Consider the following 17232-nt stretch of genomic DNA (forward strand, 5'->3'; position numbering starts at 1 on the left):
TTATCTGTAATACGAATAAACAAAACCGTATTAGACAGAAAAACATGCACTAAAACATGATGCTATAAACCATATACAATTTTAAAACAATATATTTAGTTTTGTAAATTGATAATATCATAAAATAATTAAATTACACAATAATAAAATAATTTAAAACCAATGTAATACAGATATAATTTCTATAATTTTATAATTTTTAAGATTCTTTTTAGGAGTATATATATATATATGTGAAAATGAATGAAAAGTTCTGAAACGTGAGAAGGAATGAAAATACAACTTCTTAAAAGCATATACAACTTTACGATGAAAAGACAATTTCATATACATTTTGACAACCTCTTTAAAAAAAAATACAATTCCATGCGGTGTCTTTGATGATATAACCAACAAATCTATCTAAACAATGAATATCTCTCTCTTTCTTAGTTTATTTATGATTGTTGTAATTTTTTCTTTGGTGTTATTATTGTTGTAATTTTTCGTTTCTCACAACTATTTATATAGATGAAAACGGGTTGCAATGGTTGATAATCAAAATTGCAAAGGTTAGCTAAATGTTGCAATAGTTAACACCAAAAGTCGCATAAAAATGTAGCATAAATCATAACTAAAATCTACAATCAATCACTAATAATTGCAATTGTTCATCACCAAAAAAATGTAATGGTTCATCACTAACTGTTGCAATATTCCATTTAATCAGTTGTAACTGTTTAGTGAGAAAATTTCAAGATCCCACTTAAACGGTTGCAAAGATTCACTTAAATCACTAACAATTTTCCCATATTTAAATATAATCAGAGACTCACTAACTAAATATTACTTTATATCAAATTCACGTAAAGATGAAAATGTGCATATCGAAAAACATTAAAACATTTTTTCTTGGTTTAGATTTTGTTAATATTTATAGTATATAATAGTATTGTCTAAGTAAGTTCGAGCGTTTTATCTAAAACCCAAATAAACGAAACTAAATCAAGCAGAAAAATCAACACCAAAACATTAATAAAGTATAATTCAAAAACCATATCATATTTAATTTCATAAATATATATATATATATATATATATTATATCATAAGAATACTTTAATTACCTAAAACTGAATTACACAAACATTTTTAGAAGTTTTTAAGATGAAAAAAATAATTCATTTTGAAAAGACCCATTTTGAATATTTTGACAACCTATCAAACGTTAATTATATTAAGAGTTGGCTTTATTAATGAGTAAATTATATTTAAGACTATTTTATTACCCTATATAAAGTAAAAATGCACGCATACAAATAAGGAGGAATATATAAATCTATTAATATTTAGGAAATGATACACATAGACAATTTTTAGAAATTCTTAAAAGTTCATCTTGTAAACAATTTAATTAGCATCCTTAATTAACAAAATTACTGTTTTGACATAACATAGTAACCGTTTCTCTCCAAAGTTGCGACACAACTCATCTTCTCTTTTTATTTTTTTCCGCCGGCGTTGCGTTGACTCTGACGTCGTTATACTCCTTATTCTTCTCTTTAGCTTTGTTCTTTGTTTCCGTATTTTCAGATTTGAAATCAACGAAGGAGTTGAGAGATGAATGGATTCATATGCAGTTTTTATTTATCGATCGTACTCCTTTGTGTTGTCTTCTGACAATTACAGTCACTCAAAGTCTTCCTCTTCTGATCAAAAGTTTGTTCGCATATGTTCTGGTCAGAATGTAGTAAGCCAATTCTAGATGTGTTGTTTTTGTTTAACTATATTTTGCTTTCCGGCATATATGCTAGTAGTGGTCTAATGTTTTTTGTCCAAACTAATTTCTATGGTTAGTTTGGGGGTAATTCTCAATGGTCATCAACTCATCATGATTATATGGTGAGTCATTTTTTCTTTGTACAAATTATAATAGATTTGCCAACATGTCGACTTCAATGGAAACCACCATGGAACCAATGCTTTAGAAAATGTGAAGTCATCAGAAGATGGATACATTCAGTTATAATGAAAATATCATGATTTTAAAATTTTATAAAAAATAATGGACAAGGTTTATTTATAGTTTTCTAAAATATCTATACGAACAATCATGACTTTTCAGATTTGAGTTAATTAGTACCTTAACTGAAAAGACACATAATTAAATAAAGATGCTTATTAAAATATTAAAATATATTTTTAAAATAATTTAATTTTTAATATATATTATAAACACACATAATAATTAAAATAAATAATTATAAAACCACTTAATTAGTTTAACTACTTTTAAAAACTAATTTGTCTTTTATAATGAAAATACATAATTTTAAAACATTCTTAACACTAATAATTGTAGAAAAACATTTATTGATTTAACTACTTTTTAAAACCATTTTGATTTTTAAATGGAAAGAGACAATTCTGCATATTGATGACAAAATACATTAAACGTTTTCACAACTTTTTCCAATAACTGCATATCGAAAAACATAGTATAAATAAACAGTGAGTATAAACAGTGAGTATAAATAAAACATAATTTTAAAACATTCTTAACACTAATAATTGTAGAAAAACAACTTTTTGTCATAAACTCATTGCATATTAACTCGGGACAACACCGATAGCCATAGGAGGAAAAACAGTGTCAACATCACTGCCAGAGAAGACCGGTCAATCACTCTATAGATTGGAAAATAATCAACAGAAAGTTGACATCGATTGAAGAAATCCAATCCCGCCAATATCGCCATCAAGGCTGTAGATGTGTTACGAGACAAACAGAAAAATAAAAAAAAACGAGAAACTCCGACGACCTAAGCTGCCGGAATATCCAAAAACAGTATAGGGGAGTCTGTAACTGGTCGTGTATGAATCACCCTCAGAGAGAAAAATGGTTTCAGAAAAGTATTTTTGTTATTTAAATTTTTTTAATTGTGTTGTTTACACATAATTTCATTCATTTTTGCTTGAGTTGTTTCAAATTGTCTTCTCTTACCGGTGATGAAGTTGATCTCTGTCACTGTTTTTGTCTCCCTATGAGAGTGCTGCTCTCTGGCGGTAGATATATGTTAGCCACATGTTTGTATTGTCCGTTTTTTTTTGTCTTTAACATACGCCTTTTAATTATCCTTCTGATAAAGTCTCTGAAGGTGTTCAATCTTCCCTATCACTAACTTGGAATTAAGTTATGGATTCAATTTTACCATGACCTTGATACTTGTGGAGAAGGATGCATCATCACGAAATAGATACTTCTAAATCTAACCGTATTTTCAAGAGACTCCACTAGAAGGTACCAAATGAAAGTACCATTTCGTTTTTATTTTGATGTTTCTTTGTTGTCGCAGTTTTCATTGCTCACACTACGATATATATAGAGCCCAGATTGCAACTGTTAACTATTAAAGATTGCAATGATTAATTACGTTCAAAAGTTGATCACCAAATGTGTTGCAATGTTTGAATACCAAAACTTGCAATGGTTAACATTTAAAGGTTGTAATGGTTCATTTTTAGACAGTTGCAAATATTAAATTTTATATATAATAAATAGAACTGAAAAGACATAAATTAAAAAAATATACAATTTAAAAAAAACGGTTATAAACGAAAAGGTACCACAAACGGGCATGGACAAATTTATAATAAAAAGACATGTCCATTGGAATTAATTGGGATTGCTATTATTAGTAGATAAATTAGGCATAATCGTAGATATTGTATCTGAGTAACTTGGTCATCAACTCTGAGTATTCACTGAAATCCAAATGGCATAGCTGTCTCACCCACAAGTCCCTTGTTATAATTGCAAGAGAATTCTAATCACAAGCTTGAAACAGAAAAAAAAAATCTCTAGTAGTTTAAACATACAAGAAATACAACTTGGCCGTGTGGTTAGTGTGTTTGGTCAAGCGAGTGTCTATGTTTCGAGTCCCTCCACATTATCAATTTTTTGACAAAAAAAAATAGAAAATAAGAAAACCTACCAAGTAACTTGTAGGGAAGAGAAAAAGATTAACTGTGAAAGATACACAGGCGGTGTTTTGATAGATTATGTCCAAATAAATATCTTGGCAAAACAGAATCTGGTTATGGAAGGTTCTCAAAGTCAACGATGTTGTCGACAAAGATTCTGAAGCCTAGTTGCGTGACAACAAAAATACAATAAAATCTCTAAACAAATTAAAAGATATCAAGCCTCACCTCTCTGAAACAACAAAGGTACAGATATGAGCTTCTCATTTAGAGTTCAAAGGAGGAAAGTTACCCTTTTCTTTATGTTAGACGATATTCAAAAGAGGTATGTGTTGGACTTTGTAGTATTCTTCTCCTCCTATGGACAATTTCTTCCAAAATTCTAATGTATGTGTGTTCATATCCAGTTCTTCCAAGGAAGTGACAAACCTCAGCCCATCAGGAAGCTCCATCAACTTTCGACAATTATGAATAGTCAGAGTTTGAAGAAAGGGCATGGAGCCTTCTTCTACAATCCACTCTTCCCACTCAGCTAATCCACCAAATTCAAGCTTATGCAGTTGGGGAAACCCACCACTCGAGCAAACCATTCTCCTCCCACAGAAAGATATATTTAGTAAACTTACATCATATAAGTGAAGAAGCTTCTCTAGAATCAGGATTGGATCCTCCTCTAAGCAACAACCACGTAAAGTTATGCTTCTAAGGTGAGAAGGGAAGCGTTGCGCATCAGGTAACCTTGGCATACATATACTCAACTTGAGCTGTTTGAGATTCTTGCAATCAAAACAAAATCCTTCTTCATCAACTGTGGGAGCATACAACTTATAAGCATCATATATATTAAGATTTTCCAAGTGTCTCAATTCACTCAGAGATGAAGATAGGGTTTCCATAGTACACCCCTTGCCATTGAATGAGATAGAGAGGGTTTTGAGCCTTGTCATTCCCTGGATATCACACACACTCCCATGCTCTGTTGAGAAATTCTCTAACGTCTCCAGATTGACTAGATTGCCCAATTCCATCTTTACCTTGTCATGTATCCTCAATGGAAACCAGAGGGTTGTCAATTCTCGCATCTTTTTCAAGAAATTGGGCATGTAGAGTGAACATCTAGCATCAACACATAGGTTTAAATAGATCAGCAACTTCAGTTTCCGCATAGAAGAAGGTAGATGAGTTACATGTGCCATATATAAACTCAAGTATCTCAAGTGAATGAGATTTCCAATGCTTGAGGGTAACTCCCCTCCATCAAATTGAGCTTTAGAGAGATCTAAAACCCTCATCAACTTTAGCCCGGTAAAGCGCAAACCTGGTACCATCCAATCTGTTCTCATGTCCTTCAAGATAACCAAGAGAGATCTAAGTTTTGGATTGTTTATCTCCATCTCTTCATTAAATGTTTTATCAAGCCGATGTATAGCGAGTCTGCGAGATTTACAAGAAGATTCAGAGGTGGTGCCATGAACAATTTGTAGAAAGTTCTCTTCTTTGGCTTTAAGAAGACAAACTTCTCTCATCGTGTCATGCAAGTGACACTTTTCAAATCTCAAAGTCCTACCATCTCTTTCGGAGATGACCATATTTCTTTTAACCAACTCTTCTATGTAGCCATCAACAACATCTCGAACACTTGTTCTTTCATCATACTCCGGTTTTGGCATTCTTTCCGCGGCCCAGTAGTAGGCCAGTTTCTCAACATCTACTGGACAATCTTCTGGAAAATGAGCCAAGTAGAGGAAGCAATGCTTCAAACAACTAGGCAACTCTTCGAAACTCAAAGATAATACATGATAAACCAAATTGTTGTTGTCGCCATTGTAACTAGTCCCTCCAATGATGTGAGATCTTATATTCTCATATATCCTTTTCCATTGATGCAATGTGTATTGGGAAGCTAGCAAACCTCCTAACAGTTTCACTGCCAAAGGTAGTCCTCCACAGTGTTTGATCATTTGCTTACCCATCTCTTCCATTTCATCAACCTTAAGTTCTGCAAAACACATTATCAAGTTTACAAATCATTCTACAAGAGTGTTAAAAAAAAAAAAACACATGTCTTGAAGATATTGGAGTCAGTTTTATACAAGGCAGAAAACATCATATTGTTTTTTTACTTGGAAAAAAGAATACTCAGAGGTTGTCTTAGTTAAGAACTCACGGGCCGTGTCGCTCCTAGGAAATGCTATCCTCCGAAAAATATACCAACATTCATCGAGAGATAGACAATTTGGCTTAAAAGTGAAACATTTTGGATCTGCTCGTAATGCTACACCCTCGTTGCGGGAAGTAAGAAGTATCTTCCAACCTACAGAAAATATAACTGTTTTTACATAACTTACTAGAAAAAATGACATAGTGCTTTATGACCTTCCTCTTTTTATTCACCCAAACAAAAAGCTACGAAATATAATAAGAGAAGTATCTAATTTATATATGTACCACAAGATTTCACCTTTGTGTCGTGGAAATATTGGTTTTATTATGTCCCAGTCTCCTTCTCTCCATATATCATCAAGGACAATCAAAGTCTTTTGTATTCCCAACAGCCGAACAAGTTCTTCTTGGAGTTCATCTTCTGTCATCTCTAACACCTTATATTCTCGCCTAAGTTTCCGCAAGATCGTCTGCCACACATACTTCCTTGTAAACTGTTGTGAGATAGATACCCATGCGAGTCCTGGAAAATGGCTTTTTACTATCTCATGATTAAAAACTTGTCTTGCGAGGGTGGTTTTACCAATACCGCCCATCCCGGTTATGGAAACCACTTGGCTGCTACTATCTTCATCCGCCAAATAGCCAACTAATTGCTCAACATTCTCCTCCAAACCCACGAGATGGTCTTCAGTATCACTAGAAAAAGTTTGGCGCATTTCCTTTTGTCTCTCCTGTGCATACGTTTCATTGACAATGACTTGTTGCACGCCAAGACTCTGCATATCACGGATCACCTTAGATATTCTATTGCTTATGGCTTTCATATCGAAAGCAAGCCCCATGCGTTTCACCATAACGCGAGGAAATCTTCTCACTCTCTTCCTGATGCTACTTGTTTTTCCGAGTCCTTCCTCCAGAAGAAAGATTTCGATTATATCTTCTGCGTCATAAACAATTTCTTTGATCTCTTTCACAGTGTTTCTCACCATTGCACTTGTGTGTTTCTTGGCTTCTGCATCTTCCAAAAAGCACTTCAACATATTTAAATCACTCTTTAGTCCATTGATCTGATCATCAACCCCTTGAAGTCGCTCAGATTCTCTGACAAGGAGGTCCCAAAGCTTTTCGACTCCAAATGATAAAAGTGAGTCCGCCATTAATTTCCTGTTCAACAATGAAACTAGCAGTCAATAATCACAGGAGGAGGATCCAGTAGTTATAATTTGTTTTTTTTTTTTTTACAAAACTCAAGGACTCGAATAAACTATATTCTGAGGGATTCAATCCACAAATCGTTGTACAAAGACGTGAAAAATGCGAAAATACAAAAGATCCAAGAATCACCTGCTCCTGGAAAACGCTTTCGTCCAACTGATGAGTTTATTTTTGTCCAAGTCAACACCAACTCACAAAACTTTGGGTGGAAAAGTCTTAACGCACTCTATTATTTCCTTATCTGCCACGTCTCTATATGTCGGTTGTGTTTTTGTGTGCTTAATTCGAAGTGAAAACTCTGCTGAAGAGCCATTAGAAGAGTTGACTCCTACATATCCCAGCTCAAACCATACAAAATTCAGCCCATTTAAATTCAACCCACAAAAACTTACAAACAATAAATTTATAATGTAAAAGGTCCTATAGGGTATGTTTGTTACCTATAGATATTCAAGTTACAAGTCTATATGTTTTAAGGAATTCATATAATATTTACTAAGTGTTTGTCCGCGATTTCGCGGTAATAATATGATAAGAAAAGTAAATATTATCTTTATGATCATACAATTTTGAATAATTTGATATTAAAATTTTAATATCTAATATCTAACTGCAATTCGTTCGATAATCAAAAATTATTCTTAGAAAATTTGTGAGATTTAAGATAGTTCAACGACATAAATTAGCTATTAAAAATATTTTTTTACATAGTAAGAAAATTAAAATTGGTTCAACTGGCTGTATAATTACTTTTTATTTTAATTTAGCACGTGTAAAAACATAATACTCTAACTTTTAAGAGAGAGAAAAAGCATTTTGGTGTAGTTCCAAGACGATGGCGAAAGACTTCTATAGCTCTGATATCGGCTTTGTTGATTTATTTTACATACGTTTATTTGATTTGTTTGATTTTTTTCAATTTATTTTAAATTAACAAAACAATAATTGTTCTTTTATGTGTCTTTGTAAAAGATTTGGCAAAAACAAAAGTTTTGAATATGATTAAAAACAATTACATTTTACCTTTATGTGTTTACTTTTTGAATACCTTCTTCATATCTAAAAGTAACATGTAATTTTTTTAAATCATATTCAAAGAACAATATTTGTTTTTGTTAAATTTAAAATAAAGTAAAAACAATCAAACAAATCAAATAAACATAAGTAAAATAAATCAGCAAAGCCGATATCAGACCTATAGAAGTCTCTGACCATCATCTTGCAACTACACAAAAAATAATTTTTCTCTCTCTTGAAGGTTAGAGTATTTATGTTTTTACACGTGTTAAAATAAAATAAAAACTAATTCTACGACCAATTACATGAACCAATTTTAATATTGCTTCCATGTAAGAAAACTATTTTGATGACTAATTTATGTTGTTGAACTATCTTTAATCTAACAACTCATCTAAAAATAATTTTTGATTATCAAACTATTTGAAATTAGAAATTAAATTTAAATATTTTAATTATTATTAAAAATTATATTATCATAAGCATAATATCTATTTTTCTTATAATATTATTAGGTTTAGGGTAATTATTTTCTGTAATATATGATTTATTACATCCACTATTAGTAGAATGATATTTAAAATCAATTATATTTTTTTCTATAATATAATATGTATTTATATGTATATTATGAATTTCTTTAATGTAATTTATGATATTTAATTGTTTCTATAAATAAAATATGTTAATTCATCTATATTTAAGATGTTTGATTATTTGTTTGGTAACCTAGATTACATTTAATAATTCTATCATTAGTTTATTTTTAAAAACTTTAATGAAATAACTGAAAATTCAAATACCAACAACAAATCAAATTAAAATAATTAATGCTAACCTTCATCTTTGAATGGCAGCAAAATTCACTTATGTGACTTTTCGGTTAATATATAGGAGGATAGTTTCACTATATCTTTTTATATTTTTATTATTGTAGTTTTACCATGAAAACAAGACTTCGTGAGAAATATTTGTATCCCAGTGGTTTCTATTTTAACAGACGACTACCAAAAATTACAAGTTTGATTATATGTGGTGATATTATGCCTCTCCAAAAAATCTAAAAGGTATTTTTGGATGTGGATGGTGCTAGTTACTAGCTATAAAAATTTACTCAAAATAGGTTTTACCAATGAGCTGTGGTAATGGAGTGCCTAGGCACTTTTCACTTGGTTCAATTCTCATTGGGAGGTACATTGTTTGGGTTCCCGACAAAGAGGTGAAACCATTTTTAGACCAAAAACACGATTTCACGGTTTTGGAGAAAAATGGAAAACTTCGGTTTAGAATAAAAAACTCGAATTCACGGTTTTGACAGATAAAAACTCAATGTTGAGGTTTTAGTTTTAACAAAAAAAAAGATTTTTTGATCTATAAAGGAAAAGAAGATTTTGCGGTTTTAATGGGATAACAAAATTTATTGATTTTGGTGAGAAAACTCGTTTTTGTAGCTTTAGTGGAAAAACTTGATTTTATGATTTTGGCGGAATACACCTTTGCGACTTTGGCAGTAAAATTCGTTTGACAGTTTTTACGGAAAACTTGCTTTTGCAAATTTGGTAAGAAACCAAGATTTTGCGGTTTTGGCGAGAAACATGATTTTGTGATAAGTGAGAAAACACATTTTGAAATTTTGGTGAGAAAACTTGCTTTGCGATTTTGGCAGAAAAAACAATATTTTGCGATTTTGGCGGAAAACACAATTTTGTAATTTTGACAAGAACCCAAGATTTTGTAGTTTGGCAGAAAATTTGATGAAAATAAAATCATATTTAGGTAAAATTTGTAAGTTTTATAAAACAATAAGCATTATCCGGACTAGGTAGTTATCCGTGTTATGCCACTGGATTATTATCATACTTTTTGTTTTAGTAATTTTAGTATAGTAGATATTATAAGCTTTTAGGCTGCAAACGTTGCCTTTGTCCTTCAAGTGAGACACGACCCACCTTGTGATGCTCTATCACAGCAGCTAAACATATATCTAGATAATATAATAGCCGCAACATAAAATCTAAAACGTTGGAGACTGTGGCTTGTGCGTGATCATATCAAACGGAGTCATGCCAAAAACATCCTTAATGTTAATATCAATCGCTTTTACCGACATGAGCATCTCACAAACTCCAAAGGAACATTCCCGAGGATTGCAAAATGAAGAGTCGTATGTCCCCTCATTATTTCAATAGTTCACGACACAACCCAATGATTTCCAAGAAGCCGATGTGATGACAGTTCATGATAGCAATGTGCTTTTCAAGCCTCTAGAACATTGGAGTCTCGAAACATGAGATACCATCGTGAAGGAGTGTTTCACCGACGTTGTTTCTAGTGAAGGGCAAATATGGAGAGAGTGAGCTCAGAGTTTCATGAGACAGGGTAGCCACTGTAGGCTGCCACGTGCAAAGCCATGTTTCCTTATTGTTCATGGCGTCCTTTTGTTAAATCATATGAAGCAGTTAGCTCTTTAACCACATGCATCATTCCCAAATATCCAAATGCTTTCGTCTCTTCACGTAAGTAAGATTGTAACACCCGTATTTTTCAAAATAACTTAAATAAATAAAAAGTCTGAAATCTCTATTTATTACTTCTCAAAAATCAACTCCAAAGTCGTAAATCCAATAAATAGCCATAAATCCAAATAACATAATAAATCCCGAAAATATCGATAAAAGCATAGAATCCGCAAGTTTGAAAAAGAAAGAAATAAAACTCCCAAAACACCAATCCGATAGCAATAACTTCTGCTCGTCAGTCTCACCTGAAAGGGGAAAGGGATAGGAGGGGTGAGTAACAGGAGAGTTACTCCGTGAGGTATGAGATGCTAAACACGCAAACCACTGACTTGAGCAATAGAACTCCCACTATGGAAGTTTAGCTCTAACATGAACAAACAAGACGCCTAAAGCATCACACAACACAAGCAATGCGATGATAGCATATAGCTAGTCCATACACCCCGCATCTCCTCATACAGATATCTATATATACATACGCTGCGTCGCTAGTACAGTTTGTCTCTGTACCTCCGCCCTCCAAAGTTGCGTCGAATGCAAACGTCTCTGCACCCACGCCCTATACAATCTGTGTCGCTAGCCCAGACGTCTCTAAGCCCCCGCCCACCCAAGCTACGTCGCTAGTCCAGACATCTCTGGACCCCCGCCCACTCACATAGTCCCTACTCATAACTATGTATACATACATATATATATCGCATTTCTTAACATCACACAATCAAATCAACGGTTGAATCCTCTAGACCCCTAGTTCCAATTTACAATGAATGAACTAAACAATCAAGACTCAAAAAGACTCAATTCAAACAGATGGATCATGATTCAAAATCTAAACTAACATAGAGTGAATTCTACACTGGTACGGAATTTACGGAATAGACCCTCACCTTTGTCACGGATTCTAAAGAACCTGAGAAGCACAGAATAGCCCTTGATGGCTCTATCACAGCAACTCCGAAAGTCTGAAAATAAATGAGTATGATGATTCTGCCAGAACTGAACCCTAGAGAAAACAGATGCATAACTCAAGAACTGACAGTTAACTTTTCAATCCCTCCAGTCCGAATGTAGCCCTAGATGTCCTATATCCGTAGCCACCGGTTTTACTCCGATCGGGCACCATCTGATTAATCAATTAGCTTCGTCTCCAGACTGGTCGAAAACGTAGACTGCACCAACACCTCCCACGAAAACAAGCTTAACTCTCAGAAAATAACTTGGAATGACAATCCGTTTGTTGGAGACGATAACTGAAAGAGTTAAATACTTACTGTAAAATTCCCAGACTGAAAGCCTTTGTTAAGGTTCACCGTTTCGCCTTTACTCTGACACTGGTCGGAACTGTTTCAGCATTCCAACAGCTTAAGCTTATTCTTGTCCAAGAAGCATGTCAATAACTTTTGCTGTACAACTCCGATCTTGATTCCGTTTGTTTCTACAGATTCCTGGAAACTAGATATATCCAAAGAGCCATGACTAGTTGCCTAGAACCCCCTGGATCGTACTTGAAACCTCTCGCAAAACCACTCCTCAGCCATGGGTCTGATGTATCCATCTCTTCTCCTCAGGTTAAGACATGAAGAAATCTCTGCTGCGCAAAAGTATCTCTGGTGCTATAGGTCACACGTCTGGTGGGTTTAGGTTCACAGGGGCACAACTCCGTGGTGGTTGGTGATGATCATGGCGGTGGCGCCGGCTTATGGTCACGTTCTCTCTCCGTCTCGTAACGTAGCCAACTAGCTCCAACATGGTAATTACATCTGTGTTCTTCGGTGGAGATTGAATCATAGAGATGGTAAGCCATTAACAACAGAGAAGAGATACGGTGGTGATGCGTCAACAATGGCAGAGCTCCTCTTACATGGCTGCAACAAAAGAGTGAGAGATCGTGAAGATGGAGATGGTTTCTTACGGCTAGGGCTTTTCAATTAGGGAAGAGGATATGTACGATCATATATCCTTTATATACTAAAGCGTAAGTCGCCTGACGAATCATAATTTGCCACGTAATAAATATTTACAAATTTAAAAAGAAAATTAATTAGAACAAAAGAAAAGCAACCGTATGTTGGTAAAAAAAAAGCAACCGTATAGCAGTTCTAAACCCACTACTGACTACACCAACGATGTTCCACCATATTTATCTATAGATATTGTTTACTTTTCATGTCTATATAAACAAAGAAACGGTCAATCGATCAGAAACAAAATATGAAAGGATACTCTTTTTTTACGAGCAGAAGAAGAAGACGAGATTAAAACTTAACCTTCCTTTGACTGAGAGAGATAGATTGGGACTACGAGGATTGTGTCCTCCTCATGTTATCTCTTTTGAACAGGTAAAGTTTAAATTTCTTCTGTAGCAAAATACTAAGTATATCTGCTATCTTCTATAATGCTTCTCTTTGTTATATGTTCGTGTGTTTTCAATATAATGGTCACTATCCCCTTTTATGCAAATTCTTTTACTGTGTTTTCAAATAAAATTGTTTAAGCGATAAAGATCACATATTCTTTATAACATGCTAATTTTTTATTGTTCATTAGATTTATAATATTAGTTTTTGTAAATGGAGATACCGAATGAATTACTAAATATAATTAGCCAATGAAAGATAAATCATACAAAAAAGCTTCAAACTAATATTTATATCAAACAAGCTAATTTGTGGTTAGTTAATGATAAGTGTGTTAACATTATCTTATATATATCAAAGTTAAATAATACATGTTATTTTAGTTATACATAATTAAAATTTTCTTTTATTTGAAATAAAAAACATTCAAATGTTCTTACCAAAAAATATATATATTCCCATGCATAGCATGGACTTAATACTAGTATATACTAAATCACAAGTCACTTAGCTAATCAAAATTTAACACTTGGCAAAGCAATGATTTACAAAAAAAAAAAAAATAACAATGATTAAAAACTGATTTTGAAACTCCACGTACAAAAATTAATTTAAAAAATACCTAGATTCCAAAATTTTCTCACATTATCACCTCCATTTACAAAATAAAGATCACGTAGTGTAGCTGTTTTTTCGTTTACCTTTCTATCTTATTTAGTGTTGCATACTTTCTCCTTCATTGGTTTTTCTCCTGCTGTTGATTTCTTTTACTGATCAAAAACATTCCATACAAGTGATGATTATTGCTCAAAAATATACTAAAGCGTAAGTCGCCTGACGAATCATAATTTGCCACATAATAAATATTTACAAATTTAAAAAGAAAATTAATTAGAACAAAAGAAAAGCAACCGTATGTTGGTAAAAAAAAAGCAACCGTATAGCAGTTCTAAACCCACTACTGACTACACCAACGATGTTCCACCATATTTATCTATAGATATTGTTTACTTTTCATGTCTATATAAACAAAGAAACGGTCAATCGATCAGAAACAAAATATGAAAGGATACTCTTTTTTTACGAGCAGAAGAAGAAGACGAGATTAAAACTTAACCTTCCTTTGACTGAGAGAGATAGATTGGGACTACGAGGATTGTGTCCTCCTCATGTTATCTCTTTTGAACAGGTAAAGTTTAAATTTCTTCTGTAGCAAAATACTAAGTATATCTGCTATCTTCTATAATGCTTCTCTTTGTTATATGTTCGTGTGTTTTCAATATAATGGTCACTATCCCCTTTTATGCAAATTCTTTTACTGTGTTTTCAAATAAAATTGTTTAAGCGATAAAGATCACATATTCTTTATAACATGCTAATTTTTTATTGTTCATTAGATTTATAATATTAGTTTTTGTAAATGGAGATACCGAATGAATTACTAAATATAATTAGCCAATGAAAGATAAATCATACAAAAAAGCTTCAAACTAATATTTATATCAAACAAGCTAATTTGTGGTTAGTTAATGATAAGTGTGTTAACATTATCTTATATATATCAAAGTTAAATAATACATGTTATTTTAGTTATACATAATTAAAATTTTCTTTTATTTGAAATAAAAAACATTCAAATGTTCTTACCAAAAAATATATATATTCCCATGCATAGCATGGACTTAATACTAGTATATACTAAATCACAAGTCACTTAGCTAATCAAAATTTAACACTTGGCAAAGCAATGATTTACAAAAAAAAAAAAAATAACAATGATTAAAAACTGATTTTGAGACTCCACGTACAAAAATTAATTTAAAAAATACCTAGATTCCTAAATTTTCTCACATTATCACCTCCATTTACAAAATAAAGATCACGTAGTGTAGCTGTTTTTTCGTTTACCTTTCTATCTTATTTAGTGTTGCATACTTTCTCCTTCATTGGTTTTTCTCCTGCTGTTGATTTCTTTTACTGATCAAAAACATTCCATACAAGTGATGATTATTGCTCATTGTAAATGTTTTCTCTTAGTTTAGATCCAGTTTCCTCTTATTCTCAATTAATAATCTTGATTATTTATTTCAGGTAAAACGACACATGACTGTGTTTATGTTGCAAAGTTTAATTTTTCAATAAAAGAACAAGCTCTATCAGCAAAAACGTAACCATAAGCTTTGTTCAAAAAAGGTAACCATAAGCATCTCAACTCTACTATCTACAAATTAAATGGGTATATACAAACATTTTCTTTTATCTATCTTATCTTTGTGAAACTATTTATATTTCTTTGGCATCCAAGAAAAACATAAATGAAAAGGAAAGAGAAAAAAAGACAAACAAAATAAAACTGAAGAGCCTTCTCTGCAACAAACATAAACACAAGCAGAACGTTAAACAAGTGGTATCTTTTATCTTTAGTTATTCTCTGATTCTTTTTTTTTGCTGTTATTCTCTGATATATTACGCTTTAAGAATTTCTATTTTGTTTTTGTAGCTTTGAAATCAAATCTCATGGCTAAGAATAATGATGTGATGCGAGTCCACCCAGAGAAAAATATCAATAACTACGATGACGCAGTTTAGGTATACAAATTTGTTTGTTATAGTTTGACTATTTAATAAATCTGTTTTCTTAATGTTCGGTTCACAAAACCGGGTTGTTACAAAGATATTTAGTAAAATCAGTTATGGATAGGTATGTGAAGATGTATATTCTGTATCAGTTCATGAAGTACTACATAAGATAGTACGTGCGTGCGTCATAAATATAGGTTGAATTGGCGTTCGTGTTTTGTGATGTCTGCTGACTTGTTAAGCTTAGAGAAGATGTAATATATTTATTGAGATATTTATGTTAGAAGATAAATAATATTACTTGAAGAAGAAAAAGAAAAGGAGACATTGCTTATAAGAAAAAAGAAAGTTGTTTAATTTTCTTTGGTCTATCCAAGGGGAACATGCTTTTATAAAGAAACCTAGATTTTGACATGCACACATGTGCAGGTGTAAATATGATGATATTTGTTTTTTATGTTTCTATTTAGGGTTGGACAAAATACCCGAATTCGAAGAACCGAACCGATCTCAATCCGAATAAGTAGTACCAATTCCGAACCGAAATTGATTAAGTATCCGAATTATTCAAAATTTTAGTATTTGAATAACTGAAACCTAATCCGATCTGAACCGAAGTATTTTGGGTATCCAAAATAGATTTATATACTTATATATATATATTAATTACTTTTAGATTTAATATATTTAAAAACATCCAGAATATCTATATATATAGTTGGTTTTTTCCCTTCTTCTGACAAGTGGCATGGGCTTTTGCGACACGTGTCATCCATGTCTTTTTTTTTGGCATTTTAGGTCATTCTTCTTTTAGATTATAGCAATTTGGCCAAATACTTTATAATCGTGAACTATCTAATATTTTTCGCACTAACTATTATCAAATGAGTTTGATAATCTATTTTATTGTTCACTAAAATTCAAGATGAACAAAGAAATAAATAAAATAATAGAAACATATTTTACATATTAAATTTATTCACAACTAAAAATAAAATAAAATTTTGTTATTTTTTATTTTTACCATTTTCTATTATTTAATTTACAAAGGATCGTGATCAAGCACCAGCGCAAAAAAAAAAGCGGATCAGAGAAAGAATAATCATCGGAAGAACAAAGTCACCACGAAACAAAAAAAAAGGCATGTCTAAAGCACCAGAATCACAACCACCAGCTAAGAGATAAGAAGCATTTCACAAACTAAACAAGCACATACAAGGCGCTCATACCAGCGAAGAACCACAAAACTCTGAATAGAAGAAACCAAAGCTCCAAAAGACTAACTCCGCACACCTTACACCTACACCAAGGGATGCATGAGAAGAAGATAATCAACCTGAGTGGGGGAGAATGGAAGCCAACCACCGAGAAACCAAAACTTAAGCTTGAGACCATAAACAATTTTCCAAGCGCACA

At 32.3% G+C, this 17232-nt stretch overlaps 1 protein-coding gene across 4 annotated transcripts; it reads right to left on the reverse strand.

Annotated features, from left to right (window-relative positions):
- Window positions 1-1569: 1569 nt before the first annotated feature.
- Window positions 1570-17013, reverse strand: LOC103829246 (probable disease resistance protein At1g59620). 4 transcript variants are annotated; one of them, XM_033277541.1, is made up of 7 exons: window positions 12151-17012; window positions 11917-12060; window positions 11767-11841; window positions 7473-11124; window positions 6424-7292; window positions 6130-6276; window positions 1570-5961 (listed from the first exon to the last, which is right to left on the reverse strand). In XM_033277541.1, exons 5-7 carry the CDS (start codon window positions 7283-7285, stop codon window positions 4268-4270), a joined length of 2703 nt encoding a protein of 900 aa, XP_033133432.1. In that variant the 5' UTR covers window positions 7286-7292; window positions 7473-11124; window positions 11767-11841; window positions 11917-12060; window positions 12151-17012; the 3' UTR covers window positions 1570-4267. The 4 variants fall into 4 exon arrangements, with proteins under 4 accessions (XP_033133432.1, XP_033133425.1, XP_033133431.1 ...); XM_033277534.1 differs by having other exon boundaries at window positions 11917-17012; XM_033277540.1 differs by having other exon boundaries at window positions 6424-11124; window positions 11917-17013.
- Between the last annotated feature and the right edge of the window lie 219 nt (window positions 17014-17232).

This window comes from Brassica rapa, chromosome A01, assembly GCF_000309985.2.
Source record: "Brassica rapa cultivar Chiifu-401-42 chromosome A01, CAAS_Brap_v3.01, whole genome shotgun sequence".
In the NCBI taxonomy this organism is placed as follows: Eukaryota; Viridiplantae; Streptophyta; class Magnoliopsida; order Brassicales; family Brassicaceae; genus Brassica; species Brassica rapa.

What these genes read in the sequence shown, in the direction of transcription:
- LOC103829246 (XM_033277540.1), bottom strand. Translation starts at nt 7,285, where the DNA reads ATGGCGGACTCACTTTTATCATTTGGAGTCGAAAAGCTTTGGGACCTC. An exon ending in AATATTTCCACGACACAAAG is followed by an intron (nt 6,277 to 6,423) that starts GTGAAATCTTGT and finishes TATTTTCTGTAG; the next exon opens with GTTGGAAGATACTTCTTACT. An exon ending in TCCTAGGAGCGACACGGCCC is followed by an intron (nt 5,962 to 6,129) that starts GTGAGTTCTTAA and finishes TGTGTTTTGCAG; the next exon opens with AACTTAAGGTTGATGAAATG.